Source organism: Phyllobates terribilis, unplaced genomic scaffold (assembly GCF_046119375.1).
Source record: "Phyllobates terribilis strain yellow unplaced genomic scaffold, ASM4611937v1 Scaffold_11__3_contigs__length_659146591, whole genome shotgun sequence".
In the NCBI taxonomy this organism is placed as follows: domain Eukaryota; kingdom Metazoa; phylum Chordata; class Amphibia; order Anura; family Dendrobatidae; genus Phyllobates; species Phyllobates terribilis.
Window position 1 is genome coordinate 436,366,415 of NW_027362771.1, and position 19,222 is coordinate 436,385,636.

The 19,222-nt window shown below is 42.5% G+C and overlaps 1 protein-coding gene across 1 annotated transcript in view; it reads right to left on the reverse strand.

Moving 5' to 3' along the window:
• Positions 1–7,622: 7,622 nt before the first annotated feature.
• The window catches only part of CFAP161 (cilia and flagella associated protein 161), a 53,621-nt gene continuing 42,021 nt past the window's right edge, over positions 7,623–19,222 (reverse strand). Inside the window, exons 4-7 of the mRNA XM_073650854.1 lie at positions 15,367–15,448; positions 14,551–14,709; positions 10,976–11,049; positions 7,623–7,850 (exon numbers count right to left, since the gene is read on the reverse strand). Coding sequence (XP_073506955.1) covers positions 7,670–7,850; positions 10,976–11,049; positions 14,551–14,709; positions 15,367–15,448 — 496 coding nt within the window. The 3' untranslated portion in view covers positions 7,623–7,669. The remainder of the gene's footprint in view (positions 7,851–10,975; positions 11,050–14,550; positions 14,710–15,366; positions 15,449–19,222) is intronic.

Here is a 19,222-nt window from a genome sequence, read left to right on the forward strand (position 1 = left end):
CCCATATAATGCTCCATACAGAATACTGGCCCACATATAACGCTCCATACAAGATACTAGCCACCTTATAACGCTCCATACAGGATACTAGCCCCCTTATAACCCACCATACAGAATACTGGCCCCCTTATAACGCTCCATGTAGGCTGTGCCCCCACATAATGCTCCATGCAGGCTGTTCCCCCCACATAATGCCACATGCAGGCTGTTCCCCCCACCTAATGCCCCACGCAGGCTGTTCCCCCCACATAATGCCCCACGCAGGCTGTTCCCCCCATGTAATGCATCATGCAGGATGTCACCTCCCTTATAATGCCCCATGCAGGATGTCACTTCCCCCCCATATAATGCCCCATGCAGGATGTCACTTCCCCCCCATATAATGCCCCATGCTTGATGTCACTCCCCCCCATATAATGCCCCATGCAGGATGTCCCCCCCCCTTTTAATGCCCCATGCAGGATGTCACCTCTCCCCCCCTATAATGCCCCATGCAGGATGACACCTCTCACCCCATGTAATGCCTCATGCAGGATGTCACCTCTCTTATAATGCCCCATGCAGGATGTCACTCCCCCCCATATAATGCCCTATGGAGGATGTCACTTCCCCCCCATATAATGTCCCATGCAGGATGTCACTCCCCCCCATATAATGCCCCATTCAGGATGTCACACCCCCCTTCCCTTATAATGCCCCATGCAGGATGTCACTTCCCCCCCTTTTAATGCCCCATGCAGGATGTCACCTCTCCCCCCTTATAATGTCCCATGCAGGATGTCACCTCTCTCCCCCCCCTTATAATGCCCCATGCAGGATGTCACCTCTCCCCCCCTCCCTTATAATGCCCCATGCAGAATGTCACAACCCCCACCCCCTCTCCCTTATAATGCCCCATGCCTCCATACATTAAAAAAATCAAATCCCCCCCTCTTATAATGCCCCATGCAGAATGTCACAACCCCCACCCCCCTCTCCCTTATAATGCCCCATGCCTCCATACATTAAAAAAATCAAATACTCACCTCACTTCTCCTCACCTGCTACCGCTGCTCCAGCGTCTTCCCGCTCTGCGCTGTGACGGCTCAGGAGAGAGCACGGTGTAAAGACGTCACCGCGCCCTCTGACCTGAGACGTCACAGTGCAGCAGCCACGGAAGAGACCGGAGCTGTTGTGGAGGCACGGGCAGAGGTAACTATTGTGCCGGTTGCCGGGGTCCTGAGCAAGCGGGGGGGAGCTGGCGCTGACACCGCTCTCCTCCGCTCACGGGTCCCATGGCGCGGCAGGGTGCCTGACGGTGAGTGGGCCCCCCCGCCTGCTCAGGGCCCCGGCACTTGCCCAGGTGCTGACGCCAGCCCTGCCTAGAGGAAACCACGCAAACATGGGGAGAACATACAAACTCCTTGAAGATGTTGTCCTTTGTGGGATTTGAACCCAGAACCCGTGTTGCAAGGCTGTAGGGCTAACCACTGAGCCACTGTGCTGCCCATAGAACATGCCCCCCATTGATGTAAACGATGGAAATAAGATTTTTAGCAAATATCTTGCACTGTCTATATTGCCTGTGAGCGGCGTTATCGCTTGCAGCTCATAGGCATCATGTGACCCCCGGCTGCAGCCGGCTCTGGCATCCACTGATATCATGTCAAGTTGCGGCTGCAGCCGGGCGTGACTCAGTGTTGCGCTCCCCGCTGATTGATGGGCTGTGGGCGGGGATTCACTGCACGTCACAGCCCAGCATCCACCGCGCACTTTCCCAATGAATGCTGGAGAGGGAAAGTGCATGGTGGATGCTGGGTGTGACGCGCGGGGAAACCCCGCCCACAGTCCATCAATCACTCTGGAGCGCGACACTGGGTCATGCCCGGCTGCAGTCGGAACTTGACATGAGCGCATGTCAGAGCCGGCTGCAGCCGGGGGTCACGTGATGCCTGTGAACAGCCAGCGATAGCGCCGCTCACAGGCAATATAGACAGTGCAAGGTATTTGCTAAAAGTCTAAAAGTTTACATTGATGGGGGGCACGTTATATAGTAGTGGACAACTTCTTTAAGTCTACCTTCAACCTTAAAAACTATGAAACTATATTTCGAACGGTGAAGACCCTATACCCTCTAATTTTTTCTGGACTTAAGAGTGACGACATCAGCGGCCATGTGAATGTTCCTGGAGAACTCAAAGACTGTGACTGAATGGATAATGCTACTATATGGAGGTGTTACAGGGATGGGCAATGTATGGCCATGTCTGACTGTGTGGCTGATATAAAGGTAGCACACAAAGCTAGTTAGGTATCTTTCCACTGTCCATCTTCCACCACCCTCTCCTATTACCTTTTCCTTTTCATTGTACCCTTGTCCCTTATGTATGTCATTGTAAATACCCTATTTGTAATAAATCTTCTTTTAACCCCTTCACCACCTTGGGTTTTTCAGTTTTTGCATTTTCGTTTTTTGCTCCCCTTCTTATCAGAGCCATAACTTTTTTATTTTTCTGTCAACAAGGCCATGTTAGGGCTTGTTTTTTGCGGGACGAGTTGTACTTTTGAATGACACCATTGGTTTTACCATGTCATGTACTGGAAAACGGGAAAAAAATTCCAAGTGGGGTGAAATTGCAAAAAAAGTGAAATTCCACAATGTTTTTTTTATTTTTTTTAATTACCATGTTCACTAAATGCTAAAACTGACCTGGCAACATGATTCTCAACGTCAATACGAGTTCGCTGATACCAAAAATGTATAGTTGTTTTTATTTAAGCAGTGAAAAAAAATTCAGAAATTTGTATGAAATTACTTTTTCTTTTGTCGCCATTTTCTGGAAATCATTGTTCAGGATTTGGGGCAGTGTGAGGGCTTATTTTTTGTGTGCTGAGTTGACGTTTTTACTGACATCAACAACTCCACAATTGTTTATTTTTTTTTTTACCACGTTCACTAAATGCTAAAACTGACCCGCTTACGATTCTCCAGGTCATTATGAGTTTGTAGACATCAAACATGTATTGTTTTTTTTTATTTACGGTAAGTGGTGAAAAAAGAATCCAAAGTTTGTAAAAAAAAAAAAATGCTGCAATTTTCCGAGACCTGTAGCGTCTCCATTTTTCGAGATCTGGGGCTGGGTGAGGGCTTATTTTTTGATCGCCGAGCTGCTGTTTTTATTGATACCATTTTGGGATAGATAGGATATTTTGATCGCCTGTTATTGCATTTTATTGCAATGTTGCGGCGACCAAAATAACTTAATTCTGGCGTTTAGATTTTTTCTCGTTACGCTGTCTACCAATTGGATTAATCCTTTTTATATATTGATAGATTGGGCGATTCTGAATGCGGCGATACGCATCAAAGGGAGGGAGACGACTTTGGACTTACATACAGTATACACTACCGTTCAAAAGTTTGGGGTCATTTAGAAATTTCATTATTTTTGAAAGAAAAGCACATTTTTTTCAATGAAGCTAACATTAAATTAATCAGACATACACTCTATACATTGTTAATGTGGTAAATGACTCTTCTAGCTGCAAACGTCTTGTTTTTATTGCAATATCTACATACAGTTATATGAAAAAGTTTGGGCACCCCTATTAATCTTAAGCTTAATGTTTTATAAAAATTGGTGTTTTTGCAACAGCTATTTCAGTTTGATATATGTAATAACTGTTGGACACAGTAATGTTTCTGCCTTGAAATGAGGTTTATTGTACTAACAGAAAATGTGCAATCTGCATTCAAACAAAATTTGACAGGTGCATAAGTATGGGCACCTCACCAGAAAAGTGACATTAATATTTAGCAGATCCTCCTTTTGCAAAAATAACAGCCTCTAGTCGCTTCCTGTAGCTTTTAATGATTTCCTGGATCCTGGATGAAGGTATTTTTGACCATTCCTCTTTACAAAACAATTCCAGTTCAGTTAAGTTTGATGGTCGCCGAGCATGGACAGCCCTCTTCAAATGATCCCACAGATGTTCAATGATATTCAGGTCTGGGGACTGGAATGGCCTTTCCAGAACATTGTAATTGTTCCTCTGCATGAATGCCTGAGTAGGTTTGGAGCGGTGTTTTGGATCATTGTCTTGCTGAAAGATCCATCCCCTGCGTAACTTCAACATTGTCACTGATTCTTGAACATTATTGTCAAGAATCTGCTGATACTGAGTGGAATCCATGCGTCCCTCAACTTTAACAAGATTCCCGGTGCCGGCATTGGCCACACAGCCCCAAAGCATGATGGAACCTCCACCAAATTTTACTGTGGGTAGCAAGTGTTTTTCTTGGAATGCTGTGTTTTTTTGCCGCCATGCATAACGCCTTTTTGTATGACCAAACAACTCAATCTTGGTTTCATCAGTCCACAGGACTTTCTTCCAAAAAGAAATTGGCTTCTCCAAATGTGCTTTTGCATACCTCAGCCGACTCTGTTTGTGGCGTGCTTGCAGAAACGGCTTCTTTCGCATCACTCTCCCATACAGCTTCTCCTTGTGCAAAGTGCGTTGTATAGTTGACCGATGCACAGTGACACCATCTGCAGCAAGTTGATGCTGCAGCTCTCCGGAGGTGGTCTGAGGAATGTCCTTGACTGATCTCACCATTCTTCTTCTCTGCCTTTCTGATGTTTTTCTTGGCCTGCCACTTCTGGCCTTAACAAGAACTGTCCCTGTGTTCTTCCATTTCCTTACTATGTTCCTCACAGTGGAAGCTGACAGGTTAAATCTCTGAGACAGCTTTTTGTATCCTTCCCCTGAACAACTATGTTGAATAATCTTTGTTTTCAGATCATTTGACAGTTGTTTTGAGGAGCCCATGATGCCACTCTTCAGAGGAGATTCAAACAGGAGAACAACTTGCAAGTGGCCACTTTAAGTAGCTTTTCTCATGATTGCATACACCTGGATATGAAGTTCCATGCTCAATGAAGTTACCAAACCAAAAAAAGGGCTTTAGTAAGTCAGTAAAAAGTAGGTAGGAGTATTTAAAACAAGAAAATGATAAGGGTGCCCATACTTATGCACCTGTCAAATTTTGTTTGAATGCAGATTGCACATTTTCTGTTAGTACAATAAACCTCATTTCAAGGCAGAAACATTACTGTATCCAACAGTTATTACATATATCAAACTGAAATAGCTGTTGCAAAAACACCAATTTTTATAAAACATTAAGCTTAAGATTAATAGGGGTGCCCAAACTTTTTCATATAACTGTAGGTGTATAGAGGCCCATTTCCAACAAGTACCACTCCAGTGTTTTAATGGTACATTGTGTTTGCTGTGTAAGAAGGTTAATGGATGTTTAGAAAACCCTAGAAAACCCTTGCACAAGTATGTTAGCCCAGCTGAAAACGGTTTGGCTGATTTGAGAAGCTATAAAATTGACCTTCCTTTGAGCTAGTTGAGAATCTGGAGCATTACATTTGTTTGTTTTATGAAACTCTCAAAATGGCCAGAAAAAGAGAACTTTCATGTGAAACTCGACTGTCTATTCTTGTTCTTAGAAATGAAGGCTATTCCATGCGAGAAGTTGCCAAGAAACTGAGGATTTCCTACAACGGTGTGTACTAGTCCCTTCAGAGGAGAGCACAAACAGGCTCTAACCAGAGGAGAAAGAGAAGTGGGAGGCCCCGATGCACAACTGAGCAACAAGACAAGTACATTAGAGTCTCTAGTTTGAGAAATCGAGGCCTCACAGCTCCTCACCTGGCAGCTTCATTAAATAGTACACGCAAAATGCCAGTGTCAACGTCTACAGTGAAGAGGCGACTCCGGGATGCTGGCCTTCAGGGCAAAGTGGCAAAGAAAAAGCCATATCTGAGACTGGCTAATAAGAGGAAAAGATTAATATGGGCAAAAGAACACAGACATTGAACAGAGGAAGATTGGAAAAAAAGTTTTATGGACAGACGAATCAAAGTTTGAGGTGTTTGGATCACACAGAAGAACATTTGTGAGACGCAGAACAACTGAAAAGATGCTGGAAGAGTGCCTGACACCATCTTTCAAGCATGGTGGAGGTAATGTGATGGTCTGGGGTTGCTTTGGTGCTGGTAAAGTGGGAAATTTGTACAAGGTAAATGGGATTTTGAATAAGGAAGGCTATCACTCCATTTTGCAACGCCATGCCATACCCTGTGGACAGCGCTTGATTGGAGCCAATTTCATCCTACAACAGGACAATGACCCAAAGCACACCTCCAAATTATGCATGAACTATTTAGGGAAGAAGCAGGCAGCTGGTATTCTATCTGTAATGGAGTGGCAAGCGCAGTCACCAGATCTCAACCCCATTGAGCTGTTGTGGGAGCAGCTTGACCGTGGGGTACGCAAAAAGTGCCCATCAAGCCAATCCAACTTGTGGGAGGAGCTTCAGGAAGCATGGGATGAAATTTCTCAAGATTACCTCAGCAAATTAACAGCTAGAATGCCAAAGGTCTGCAATGCTGTAATTGCTGCAAAGGGAGCATTCTATGACGAAAGCAAAGTTTGAAGGAGAAAATTATTCTTTCAAATAAAAATCATTATTTCTAACCTTGTCAATGTCTGGACGATATTTTCTATTAATTTTGCAACTCATTTGATAAATAAAAGTATGAGTTTTCATGGAAAACACAAAATTGTCTGGGTGACCCCAAACTTTTGAATGGTAGTGTACGTCCAAAGTCGTTAAGGGGTTAAAGATCCAGACACTCTTGTTAATTAGTATTAACTGGCACCCCAAAACTCAGCAGATACTACAAGGCACTAGGATTTTGTTTTTCTCAAAGTACTCACTGCTAAGTTGTCTCTTTTACTAAGAGTATAAGAGATGTTGTCTCCTATTCCCGGCTAAAAAATGTTTTGAATTCTGCTTATGGGGAAAATGATTTGGCTAGGTTGTGGTCTGCATAAATTACCACTAAGAAGATAAAGAACAGACAAAATGATTGGCTTTGGATAAAACTAAAGATCCCCGTACACAGTAGACTAAAGTCAGCAGAGTCCAGTGATATTGAGGGGATAGTCTGATAGTCTAATGTGTATGGGGACCACCGGCCTGATGGATTTCCAGTGGCAGATCCGTTTGTTCTCCCTGGAGATATGTCATGCAGAGGAGTCTGGAAGCGGCTCTGTCATAGAGGGCATAGGAACGCTCGGGGGAACAATAATCAACAACAGCCATCTAATGTGTATGGGCTCCGTAATATCTACTTGCTCTAGTAAGAATAAGTCTTCCTTCCATCTTGCTTTCTAGCAGCTAACACACATTTCCACTGGCATTTTAAACATGTTTTTGGGTGAGACCATACAGACGGATGCCTGTGGTCAGAGTCTCAGCCATGTGCGGCAAACTCTGAGGCCTCACCCTTTTATCAAGACAACGCCTTTCTATAGCATTCAATATATTTTCAGTAGAATTCTGTTTTTCATATTCAATATGAAATGAACAATGTTAATACTTTTCATTCGAGGTTACTATGGGCCAAAACACCCTGAATGTGTCTTTCATTTGCTTGGCGGATGGTTGGACATTTCATGGTATAGTTTGCAAGTTGAAGTTGTTTTGCAGTGATTGGGTGGGTCAATAACAAAGATTCATTAACTTTTATAATTTTTTATTTTTTTTATTGTAAATAGACTTGAACCTAGTTAACCAACTATATGCCACTGAAGAATATGGTAGTTCTGGAGCTTAACAGCCATGCTTGCTTTCATTTACACCTTCGCTTGGTGGTTTAGGTCTGTCAAACATTGTGTTTGTGTCATCACTTGGGTTCCCAGTAACAATAATCCAATGATTTTCATTCTCTTCAACTCTGTGTCCATTTAGGTGAGTGTGTGCAGTGATTTCACATTCCTTACCAAACAGTGTCCTGAAAAAGATATCAAGAGACATATTATGTGTACTGCTTTAAAGAGCTAAAAAGTAGACTAGTGTTACACTTACCATACATGTGTTTTACGTAACCTTCCCAGACTCTAAAATCTATAGTATTTAAGCTTTCAGTTGTTATAAAGAGTCTCGAACACAGAATACTAGTGGTTAAATGTGACTTTCCTGTGGCCAAGCCCAATCCTGCATGTCGGAAACCTGATCCATTAAAGGTAACTTATACAGTACAGACCAAAAGTTTGGACACACCTTCTCATTTAAAGATTTTTCTGTATTTTCATGACTATGAAAATTGTACATTCACATTGAAGGCATCAAAACTATGAATTAACACATGTGGAATTATATACTTAACAAAAAAGTGTGAAACAACTGAAAATATGTCTTAGATTCTAGGTTCTTCAAAGTAGCCACCTTTTGCTTTGATGACTGCCTTGCACACTCTTGGCATTCTCTTGATGAGCTTCAAGAGGTAGTCACCGGAAATGGTCTTCCAACAGTCTTGAAGGAGTTCCCAGAGATGCTTAGCACTTATTGGCCCTTTTGCCTTCACTCTGCGGTCCAGCTCACCCCAAACCATCTCGATTGGGTTCAGATCTGGTGACTGTGGAGGCCAGGTCATCTGAAGTAGCACCCCATCACTCTCCTTCTTGGTCAAATAGCCCTTACACAGCCTGGAGGTGTGTTTGGGGTCATTGTCCTATTGAAAAATAAATGATGGTCCAACTAAACGCAAACTGGATGGAATAGCAAGGCGCTGCAAGATGCTGTGGTAGCCATGCTGGTTCAGTATGCCTTCAATTTTGAATAAATCCCAAACAGTGTCACCAGCAAAGCACCCCCACACCATCACACCTCCTCCTCCATGCTTCACGGTGGGTACCAGGCATGTAGAGTCCATCCGTTCACCTTTTCTGCGTCATACAAAGACACAGTGGTTGGAACCAAAGATCTCAAATTTGGACTCATCAGACCAAAGCACAGATTTTCACTGGTCTAATGTCCATTCCTTGTGTTCTTTAGCCCAAACAAGTCTCTTCTGCTTGTTGCCTGTCCTTAGCAGTGGTTTCCTAGGAGCTATTTTACCATGAAGGCCTGCTGCACAAAGTCTCCTCTTAACAGTTGTTGAAGAGATGTGTCTGCTGCTAGAACTCTGTGTGGCATTGACCTGGTCGCTAATCTGAGCTGCTGTTAACCTGCGATTTCTGAGACTGATGACTCGGATAAACTTATCCTCAGAAGCAGAGGTGACTCTTGGTCTTCCTTTCCTGGGGCGGTCCTCATGTGAGCCAGTTTCTTTGTAGCGCTTGATGGTTTTTGCAATTGCACTTGGGGACACTTTCAAAGTTTTCCCAATTTTTCGGACCTTCATTTCTTAAAGTAATGATGGCCACTCATTTTTCTTTACTTAGCTGCTTTTTTCTTGCCATAATACAAATTCTAACAGTCTATTCAGTAGGACTATCAGCTGTGTATCCACCAGACTTCTGCACAACACAACTGATGGTTCCAACCCCATTTATAAGGCAAGAAATCCCACTTATTAAACCTAACAGAGCACACCTGTGAAGTGAAAACCATTTCCAGTGACTACATCTTGAAGCTCATCAAGAGAATGCCAAGAGTGTGCAAAGCAGTCATCAAAGCAAAAGGTGGCTACTTTGAAGAACCTAGAATATAAGACATATTTTCAGTTGTTTCACACTTTTTTGTTAAGTATATAATTCCACATGTGTTAATTCATAGTTTTGATGCCTTCAGTGTGAATGTACAATTTTCATAGTCATGAAAATATAGAAAAATATTTAAATGAGAAGGTGTGTCCAAACTTTTGGTCTGTACTGTACCTTCACAATGAATGTTTTTATTGTTCATTTGTTTCCTAAATACAAATTTAAGCAATGTATTAAATAGTCTACAGTCTCCAGAACTTTACCAAAACTAATAGAAATCATAGAGCTCCTTCTGCTCTTCCCTCCCTTCTCCCAGTGTTAGAGATAGCAGTCTGGAGGGGGTTGTACACAGATTTGCAGTGCACAGAGGTAAGAGTGTGGAGAGTATCCTGGGAGAGCACAGAAAATAGGCTATAGCACATAGAGAGGAAAGTAGAGTTTTGGAGCTGTTTGCAAACCGGAAAGTAAGTCTAGTACAATATGTAATACAGCAAGAGAAAAAGAAAGCAGCACCTTGGATACACACAGACCTCACATCCAGCCTATATTACAGGAGAGACTCCCACAAGAGAAACTTCTGAAACTTAGATGAAGCTACAAATTGCTTACCAGGGAGTCTAAGATAGAATAAAGGCATAAAGATTGCAGACAAACTAAAAATGTCAAAATCATGTTTTCCATCTTAAAGGTGTCCATAGTCTATAAAGGGAACTTGTCACTCAATACATGCTACCCAAACTATGGGAAATTAGAATCCATCAGGGGACTATAGGAAGAGACCTTACTATCCAGGACTATCCCCAGTCGGCTTCTTCCCACCATGCTCTCAGTGACTGACGGGTCTCTTCCACGTGTGTATCTGGGGAAAACCTTGTCAACCAAATAGAGAGGTACAGGGAAAAGCTGAATGGGGACAGTATTGGACTAGTCAGATTTCTTCCTATAGTATCCAGCCCGCTCTTCAAATAATGCTTTCTCTGGAACGTCGCAGCATTTCAGAGAAGATACCTGGCTGAAATTGTAAAGACAGGCCATGATTCATGCTACTCATGGTTTGGGCAGCACGATTTGAGTGAAAAGTTCCCTTTTAGGCCTTTACAGTGGACAAACTACACAGAGATACAAAATTAGCACACACACTAAAACCATAAGTTTGATAAAGAAATAATGATAACTAGTACAAATAGTATGGTGATATAAGATACTCTATTATCATTTATTATTCATATACTACAAATAGCACCAGAAAGCATCATTAGACATGTTCAATACTCAGAAATTGTAAGTTATAGCCTTCAAAAAAAAAATATGGAGACATCTACAGTAAACCAATACACTGCATAAGTTACAGGTGTTTCTATGATATGAAAGTGGAGAAAACAAGGAAATAATAAATTCAGGCCAAATTACTACCATGGTCTGTGTGGCTTACCATAGTATGTACTTCCTGAGGACGGCCAGGCACTGATTGGTTTTACTGTGAACTATTAAGACTTTCTTGTTTGCCTAAAACAGGAAAAAGAGTTCTATTTAATGATCACTATATAAAACTACACATGTTCTGTACAAACACAATACCAAAAAAAAAAAAACAGGCCACCCAGCATTCTGACCTACGAAACCCACGCAAAATCCAACAATTAATGCTAACATTAATTCATTCATTCAAAAATATTTTAAGGCTATTTTTCATACCCACTAATCTATGGACTAGGCCTATGAGGAGTCTGCCATAGTGCTTTCATTTTGTAATGCTGTTGTATTAAAACTCAGCCATGAGAGCTGTTCTTAGTGATTCCTACATACAGGGAACATGTGTGCAACACCAATCTTCAGGTCATAACTGGTGACGAAGGCTCCAGGAATGAGTCTATTCTTCCATAAGGTCATTAGTGACTTGGGGATCTAAGGCTATTCAGCCATGAAAACCCGATTCATGACGCTCCTGGTAAAGTTGTTCTGATTCCAGAAGTGCTTAGATATTGCACTCAGCACCCTGTAGCCCAGTTCTCTGGACCTATGTGGACTGCAGTTTTAAGTTGCTATTTACGTTGAACCATATTTTGGATTTGTGGTGAACTAATTTATTGGAAAGGTGCTGTTCTATTACAGATGTACTAAGCTATCTCCATCAGTCCCAAAGACGTCAGAATCAACAGCACTGCAGATGTCCAGCCGCTCCTAAACTTCTCTTCACTGCGGTCATCCATTAAGGAGGAACAAGCGGCTATGGACCCCCATTCTAGTGATCATTTGGGATATCAGCAGTGGGGTCCCCAGTGATCAGACATTTATAACTGTCTGCAGACAGGAGACTAAAAAAACCTCTTTTAAATACAATTCATACAATCAGAAAATGGTGGTAAAGAGAATGGATTAAATATATACTCTATATGCCCCCTCTCCAGGACCCTGCCTGCGACCAGAAAACACCTAAGCTATAGAATACTCACTTCCGCAATCACTGGGGTTGTGTCATGGCTTTATTCCTTTATTATTATTATTATTATTTTTATAAAAATTTTCAAAGTAATATCATGGTATTATTTCTAGTAGTATTCACTGCAGATTATTTTGACATAACTTTTGTGTAGTTTCAGTGAATGAAAACAAAGCTTACACTATTGTCACTTTATGTGCTCCCAGACATTTCATTAAAGAAAATTATAAAAAAAGGAATAGTAACACTTTAAAGCTGCCCATAGACATTAGATAGCTGTTGGATAAACGCTTCATCGGCTGACAGGTATCTCTACTAACTCGGAAGAGGCTCATGTGTTCTCTATAAGAGACCAGCGACTTATCCGCACACTGAACAAAAGGATCGGGAGATTGAAGTCCAACCACTAAATCCATATGTTACCCGAAATAATCTGTCGGAGGACAGTTGAGAAGTCCCCATACACCCCAGATGGTTGACTGATCCTGCAGAAATCGATAGGTTAAAGTAATTTTATCAAATCTTTATGGGGACATTAAGTGCGATGTTAAATTCTCTGCAACTGAAAATCCATCTCACCCATCTGAACGGGGTGGTTTCTGCAAAAGACATATAGATTTCTGCAAGCCTCATTCAGTTATTGCAGATGCAGAAATCTGTGTGGAAAATTTGCCGAATGCAAATTTACCCTATGAATCCAAAATAAAACTATAATATACAGTGCCTACAAGTAGTATTCAACCCCCTGCAGATTTAGCTGGTTGACACATGCGGAATTAACTTGGCATTGTGACATTTGTACTGTAGATCAGCCTGGAAGTGGGAAATGCACTGCAGCAAATTTTTTTTTTTTTTTTTAAAAACGTTAAATGTTAATTCAGAGTGTCATTTATTATTCAACCCCTCAAACCACAAGAATTCTGTTTGGTCCCCCTAAAGTATTAAGAAGTAGTTCAGGCACCAAGAATAATGAGCTTCACATGTGTGGATTAAAGATCTCTTTTGCCAGCCTTTTCTGACTATTTAAGACCCTCCCCAAACTTGTGAACAGCACTCAGACATGGTCAACATGGGAAAGACAAAGGAGCATTCCAAGGCCATCAGAGACAAGATCGTGGAGGGTCACAAGGCTGGCAAGGGGTACAAAACCCTTTCCAAGGAGTTGGGCCTACCTGTCTCCACTGTTGGGAGCATCATCCATAAGTGGAAGGCTTATGGAACTACTGTTAGCCTTCCACGGCCTGGACAGCCTTTGAAAGTGTCCTCCCGTGCCGAGGCTAGGCTTGTCCGAAGAGTTAGGGCTAACCCAAGGACAACAAGGAAGGAGCTCCGGGAAGATCTCATGGCAGTGGGGACATTGGTTTCAGTCAATACCATAAGTAACGTACTCCACCGCAATGGTCTCCGTTCCAGACGAGCCTGTATGGTACCTTTACTTTCAAAGCGTCATGTCAAGGCTCGTCTACAGTTTGCTCATGATCACTTGGAGGACTCTGAGACAGACTGGTTCAAGGTTCTATGGTCTGATGAGACCAAGATCGAGAACTTTGGTGCCAACCACACACGTGACGTTTGGAGACTGGATGGCACTGCATACGACCCCAAGAATACCATCCCTACAGTCAAGCATGGTGGTGGCAGCATCATGCTGTGGGGCTGTTTCTCAGCCAAGGGGCCTGGCCATCTGGTTCGCATCCATGGGAAGATGGATAGCACGGCCTACCTGGAGATTTTGGCCAAGAACCTCCGCTCCTCCATCAAGGATCTTAAGATGGGTCGTAATTTCATCTTCCAACAAGACAACGACCCAAAGCACACAGCCAAGAAAACCAAGGCCTGGTTCAAGAGGGAAAAAGTCAAGGTGTTGGAGTGGCCTAGTCAGTCTCCTGACCTTAACCCAATTGAAAACTTGTGGAAGGAGCTCAAGAATATAGTCCACATGAGACACCCAAAGAACCTAGATAACTTGGAGAAGATCTGCATGGAGGAGTGGGCCAAGATAACTCCACAGACCTGTGCCGGCCTGATCAGGTCTTATAAAAGACGATTATTAGCTGTAATTGCAAACAAGGGTTATTCCACAAAATATTAAACATAGGGGTTGTATAATAATTGACCCACACTTTTATGTTTAAAATTTAATAAAATTCAACTGAGCAACATAACTTTTTGGTTTGTAAGATTTATGCTTCTGTTCATAAAACCTACTCTCGTTTGCAGTTTGAAGGCTCTAACTTATTTGCATCTTATCAAACCAGCTAAATCTGCAGGGGGTTGAATACTACTTGTAGGCACTGTAACTGCTAAAATATGTCTGCTGATAATAAAAACTATTATAATATTAATTATATTAATCTGGAATGTGTTAGATATCTGCATGACTATAGTGCGCCCTCTTCTGGTGATTTTTAAGTATCACAGTGAGATACAGCTTATCCTGGAACTAAAGAACAAGGGTCTCATGTAGCACAGCGATAGTGTTGGGTACTAATGTGGCCACATGCCAATGGTTTGGTAGATCCAGACATAGTGTGGGAACACATATAAATGAAGAATTGCAGACATACCGGAGCAGGCAGTCCTTCATGTTCTAGCCGGAGCTGCGGCTCCAAGTACACAACCTGCCAGCAGGTCTCATATGAGCGCTGCTCCGTTAGACTGACGTCTTGCAAATGAGACTTCTTACTGCTCTTCAGAAAAGATTTACGGTCACTTGTCAGATATAACTGGCAAAAAAGAAACATGGCTGATTACTATTATCTTGTCACAAATATTATTCATTGTGATGCTCTGCTAATGTTTAATATACATTATTTTAATTAGCTGAATGTTACCAGAACAACCTCCCTCACCATGTATAATGGCAGGATAGAGGTGGGATCTTAGATGGACATGAATATTCAGAGATCCATACTGCTAGAAAGATCTGCAGGAAAGACAGCCCATGGCAGATGCATTATTGGCTATAGCTTGTCCCTTTATGACTTAAGGCGGATTGGTCAACAGATTTCACAACACAAACTGCAGATATTATTAAAAAGATCTAAGACCTGATGAGGCTGAAATGCTTACTTTGAAAATCTGTATAAAATTGGCTTTGTGATCCTGATATTCAAATAACAATACTTATTCTAACATTTGGTGGGGAAAATGTTCACAAAGGATTATACAGCCATCCGGACTTAAAATTTTCAAAGTAAGCACAACAGCTTCATTAGGTCTAAATGATCTATTTAATAACGTATACCACTTGTATGTGTGAAATCTGGTGACAGATTTAAATTTGTACTTCTACAATCATACAATGTATTGTGATGATTTATTACATTAATATTGATCCAGCAGGTATGAGACGACATCAGATAATCACTAGAATCACTTACATTGCCCATGAATTCTTCTGCTGTCCTCAAGGCAAAATTCTGTCCATAGCACAAAGGTTCTCCAGGTTCACTACCATCGACACTGTCACACAAAACAAATATGTACTCAGCCACATTACAGAAAACAATCATACACTTTAGAGTATTTTTAGAGCGAGCATTGCTTATATCGGGTTCTGTATATGAGTAATAATACGGATAAGAAGAGAAAACCTTTGCCTACTGGCTGATACACTAAAGAAGTACCAAGCAAGCAGCCGGTACAGACAGGGCAAGTTATAAGGAACAACAAACAAGGCAATTGTATGGGGTTTAGGGAATCCCAGAATCAGGACTGAGCGCCCCTCAATGGCAACACCGAGAACTATGCAGGGTAAAACCACAGCTGCAGTCTTCTCTGGTCCTACTCAGTAATACAATGATAAGATCTATCTGCTTGTTCTCCAGGGCCCACATTGTATAAAATGGGCCAAAATGTTTGATAATGGTCTTAATAAGAATAACACTCAAGTTATGCACTACCAGACTATCTGTAGTCTTTATGCATTGCCATGTATACCACATGGGGGCGTAACTACAGTGGGTGCAGGGGTTGCAGTTGCTCCTGTGCCCAGGGGCTTAGGGAGCCCAAAAGGTACCTTTGATCCATGTGGGAAGACTAATACTATTTAAGACCTGTGATAATTAGGGACCCTGTGAGGGATTTCACTTTGAGGTCCATGAGCTTAAAGGGGTATTAACATCTCCAAGATCCGATCCCAATATGGAGTAGGTGTAATAATAATATTAACAAATACCTCCAATTAGAAATGTAGTATAGTTCTCCTGATTTGCTATGTGGCTTACCCCATGTACAGGGCATTCATATAGTGAAAGTTACTTAGTAGTGATGAGAGCAAGTGCTTGTTACTTGAGTTTTCCTAGGTTGCCCGGGTATGCATAGAGTATTGCGGGCGCCCGGGTTAGACGTTCGAGTTCCTGTGACCGCATGTTTCGCGGTTTTAAGACAGCCACAAAACATGTGGGGATTGCCCATGTTTGTCAGGCAATCCCCGCATGTTTTGTGGCTGCCTAACAGCCTGCAAAACATATGGCTGCAGGGACTCGAACATGTCACTGGAGCACCCTCGATACTCGGTGCATACCCAAGCACCCTAGGAAAACTCGAGTAGCGAGCACTTGCGCGCAACACTATTAGATAGTTGTTAGTGGTCGTAAACATGGATATCTAAACTACTGCAATGCCTGCACATGGGGTAAGCGACATAGCTTATCAGAAGAACTATACTACATTTTTAACTGGAGAGACAGTATTTGCTAATATTACCGTATTTTTCGGACTATAAAACTCACTTTTTTCCTCCAAAATGTTGGAGGAAAATGGGGGGTGCATCTTATAGTCCGAACGTGGTCAAAATTGTTGGCACCCCTCGTTTAATGATAGAAAGACCCACAATGGTCACAGAAATAACTTGAATCTGACAAAAGTAATAACAAATTAAAAATCTATGAAAATGAACAAATGAAAGTCAGTCATTGCTTTTCAACCCTGCTTCCACAGAATGTTTAAAAAAATTAAACTCATGAAATCGGCCTGGACAGAAATGATGGTTCTTCTTAATTTAATATTTTGTTGAACAACCTTTTGAGGCAATCACTGCAATCAAATGATTCCAGTAACTGTCAATGAGACTTCTGCACCTCTCGACAGGTATTTTGGCCGACTCCTCATGAGCAAACTGCTCCAGTTGTCTCGTGTTTGAAGGTTGCCTTTTCCAGACGGCATGTTTCAGCTCTTTCCAAAGATGCTCCATAGGATTTAGGTCAGGGCTCATAGAAAACCACTTTAGAATAGTCCAATGTTTTCCTCTTAGCCATTCTTGGGTGTTTTTAGCTGTGTGTTTTGGGTCATTATCCTGTTGCAAGACCCATGACCTGCGACTGAGACCAAGCTGTCTGACACTGGGCAACACATTTCTCTCTAGAAACCCTTGATAGTCTTGAGATTTCATTGTACCCTGCACAGATTCAAGACACCCTGTGCCAGATGCAGCAAAGCAGCCCCAGAACATAACAGAACCTCCTCCATGTTTCACAGTAGGGACAGTGTTCTTTTCTTGATATGCTTCATTTTTCCATCTGCGAACATAGAGCTGATGTGCGTTCCAAAAACTTCCATTTTTGTTTCATCTGTCCATAGGACATTCTCCCAGAAGCTTTGTGGCTTGTCAACATGTAGTTTGGCAAATTCCAATCTGGCTTTTTTATGATCTTTTTTCAACAATGGTGTTCTCCTTGGTCCTCTCCCATGGAGTACACTTTGGATCAAACAACGACGGATGGTGCGATCTGACACTGATGTTCCTTGAGCTTGAAGTTCACCTTTAATCTCCTCTTTCGTTACCATTCATATTATCCGTCTCTTTGATTTGTCATCAATTTTCCTCCTGTGGCCACGTCCAGGGAGGTTGGCTACAGTCCCATGGATCTTAAATTTATGAATAATATGTGCAACTGTAGTCACAAGAACATCAAGCTGCTTGGAGATGGTCTTATAACCTTTACCTTTAACATGCTTGTCTATAATTTTCTTTCTAATCTCCTGAGACAACTCTTTCCTTTGCTTCCTCTGGTCCATGTAGAGTGTGGTACACACCATGTCACCAAACAGCACAGTGAGCATCTGTAGCCCTATATGCAGGCCCACTGACTGATTACAAAATTGTAGACACCTGTGATGCTAATCAGTGGACACAACTTGATTTAACATGTCCCTTTTGTCACATTATTTTCAGGGGTACCATCATTTCTGTCCAGGCTTATTTCATGAGTTTCATTTTTTAAAACATTCTGTGGAAGCAGGGTTGAAAAGCAATGTCTGACTTTCATTTGTTCATTTTCATAGATTTTTAATTTATTATTACTTTTGTAAGATTCAAGCTATTTCTGTGACCATTGTGGGTTTTTCTTTCATTAAACGAGGGGTAACAACAATTTTGACCACGTGTGTATATACTATGTGGGGTGTGGGGGGAGCAGTTGCGGCGGAGGTGTAGAGCACAGGAGGCAGCAGCCGCCTGCTACAGCCTACACTGTCCCCGCTGCTAAAGAAAATGAATATTCACTGCTCCCCATGCCCATAGGCATGGGGAGCACTGAATATTCATGCTCCTTAATAGCGGCACACAGTGTATCCGCAGAGCAGCTCCTGCTACTGCCAGGCGATCGCGTGTGCCCACTATTAAAGGGCATGAATATTCACCCCCTCTCCACGCCCATGGGCATGGGGTGAATATTCATGCCCTTTAATAGCGGGCACACGCGATCGCCCGGCAGCAGCAGGAGCCGCACTGCGGCTACACTGTGTGCCGGCTATTAAGGAGCATGAAGTCACTGCTCCCCGCACACACAGTCTTGGCGTGGGGAGCAGTGACTTCCGGCAACTGATCTCTCCTTGTGAGCCGCGCATGGCAGTGACGCCATGCGCGGCTCACATGGCGAGATCAGTGTGGGCAGACAGGACGCAGCGCTGGAGGAATGAGAAGAGAGGTGAGTAGGAGTGTTTATTTTTTATGTGCCGCGTGATGGGGATTAGGGGGACCATGCGTATTAGGATAAGGATGAGGGGGCCATACATACCAGGGTAAGGATGAGGGGGCCATACATACCAGGATAAGGATGAGGGGGACATACATACCAGGATAAGGATGAGGGGCCATACATACCAGGATAAGGATGAGGGGGATCATACATACCAAAATAAGGATGATGGGGGCCATGCATACCAGGATAAGGATGAGGGGGATCATACATACCAGTATAAGGATGAGAGGGATCATACATACCAGTATAAGAA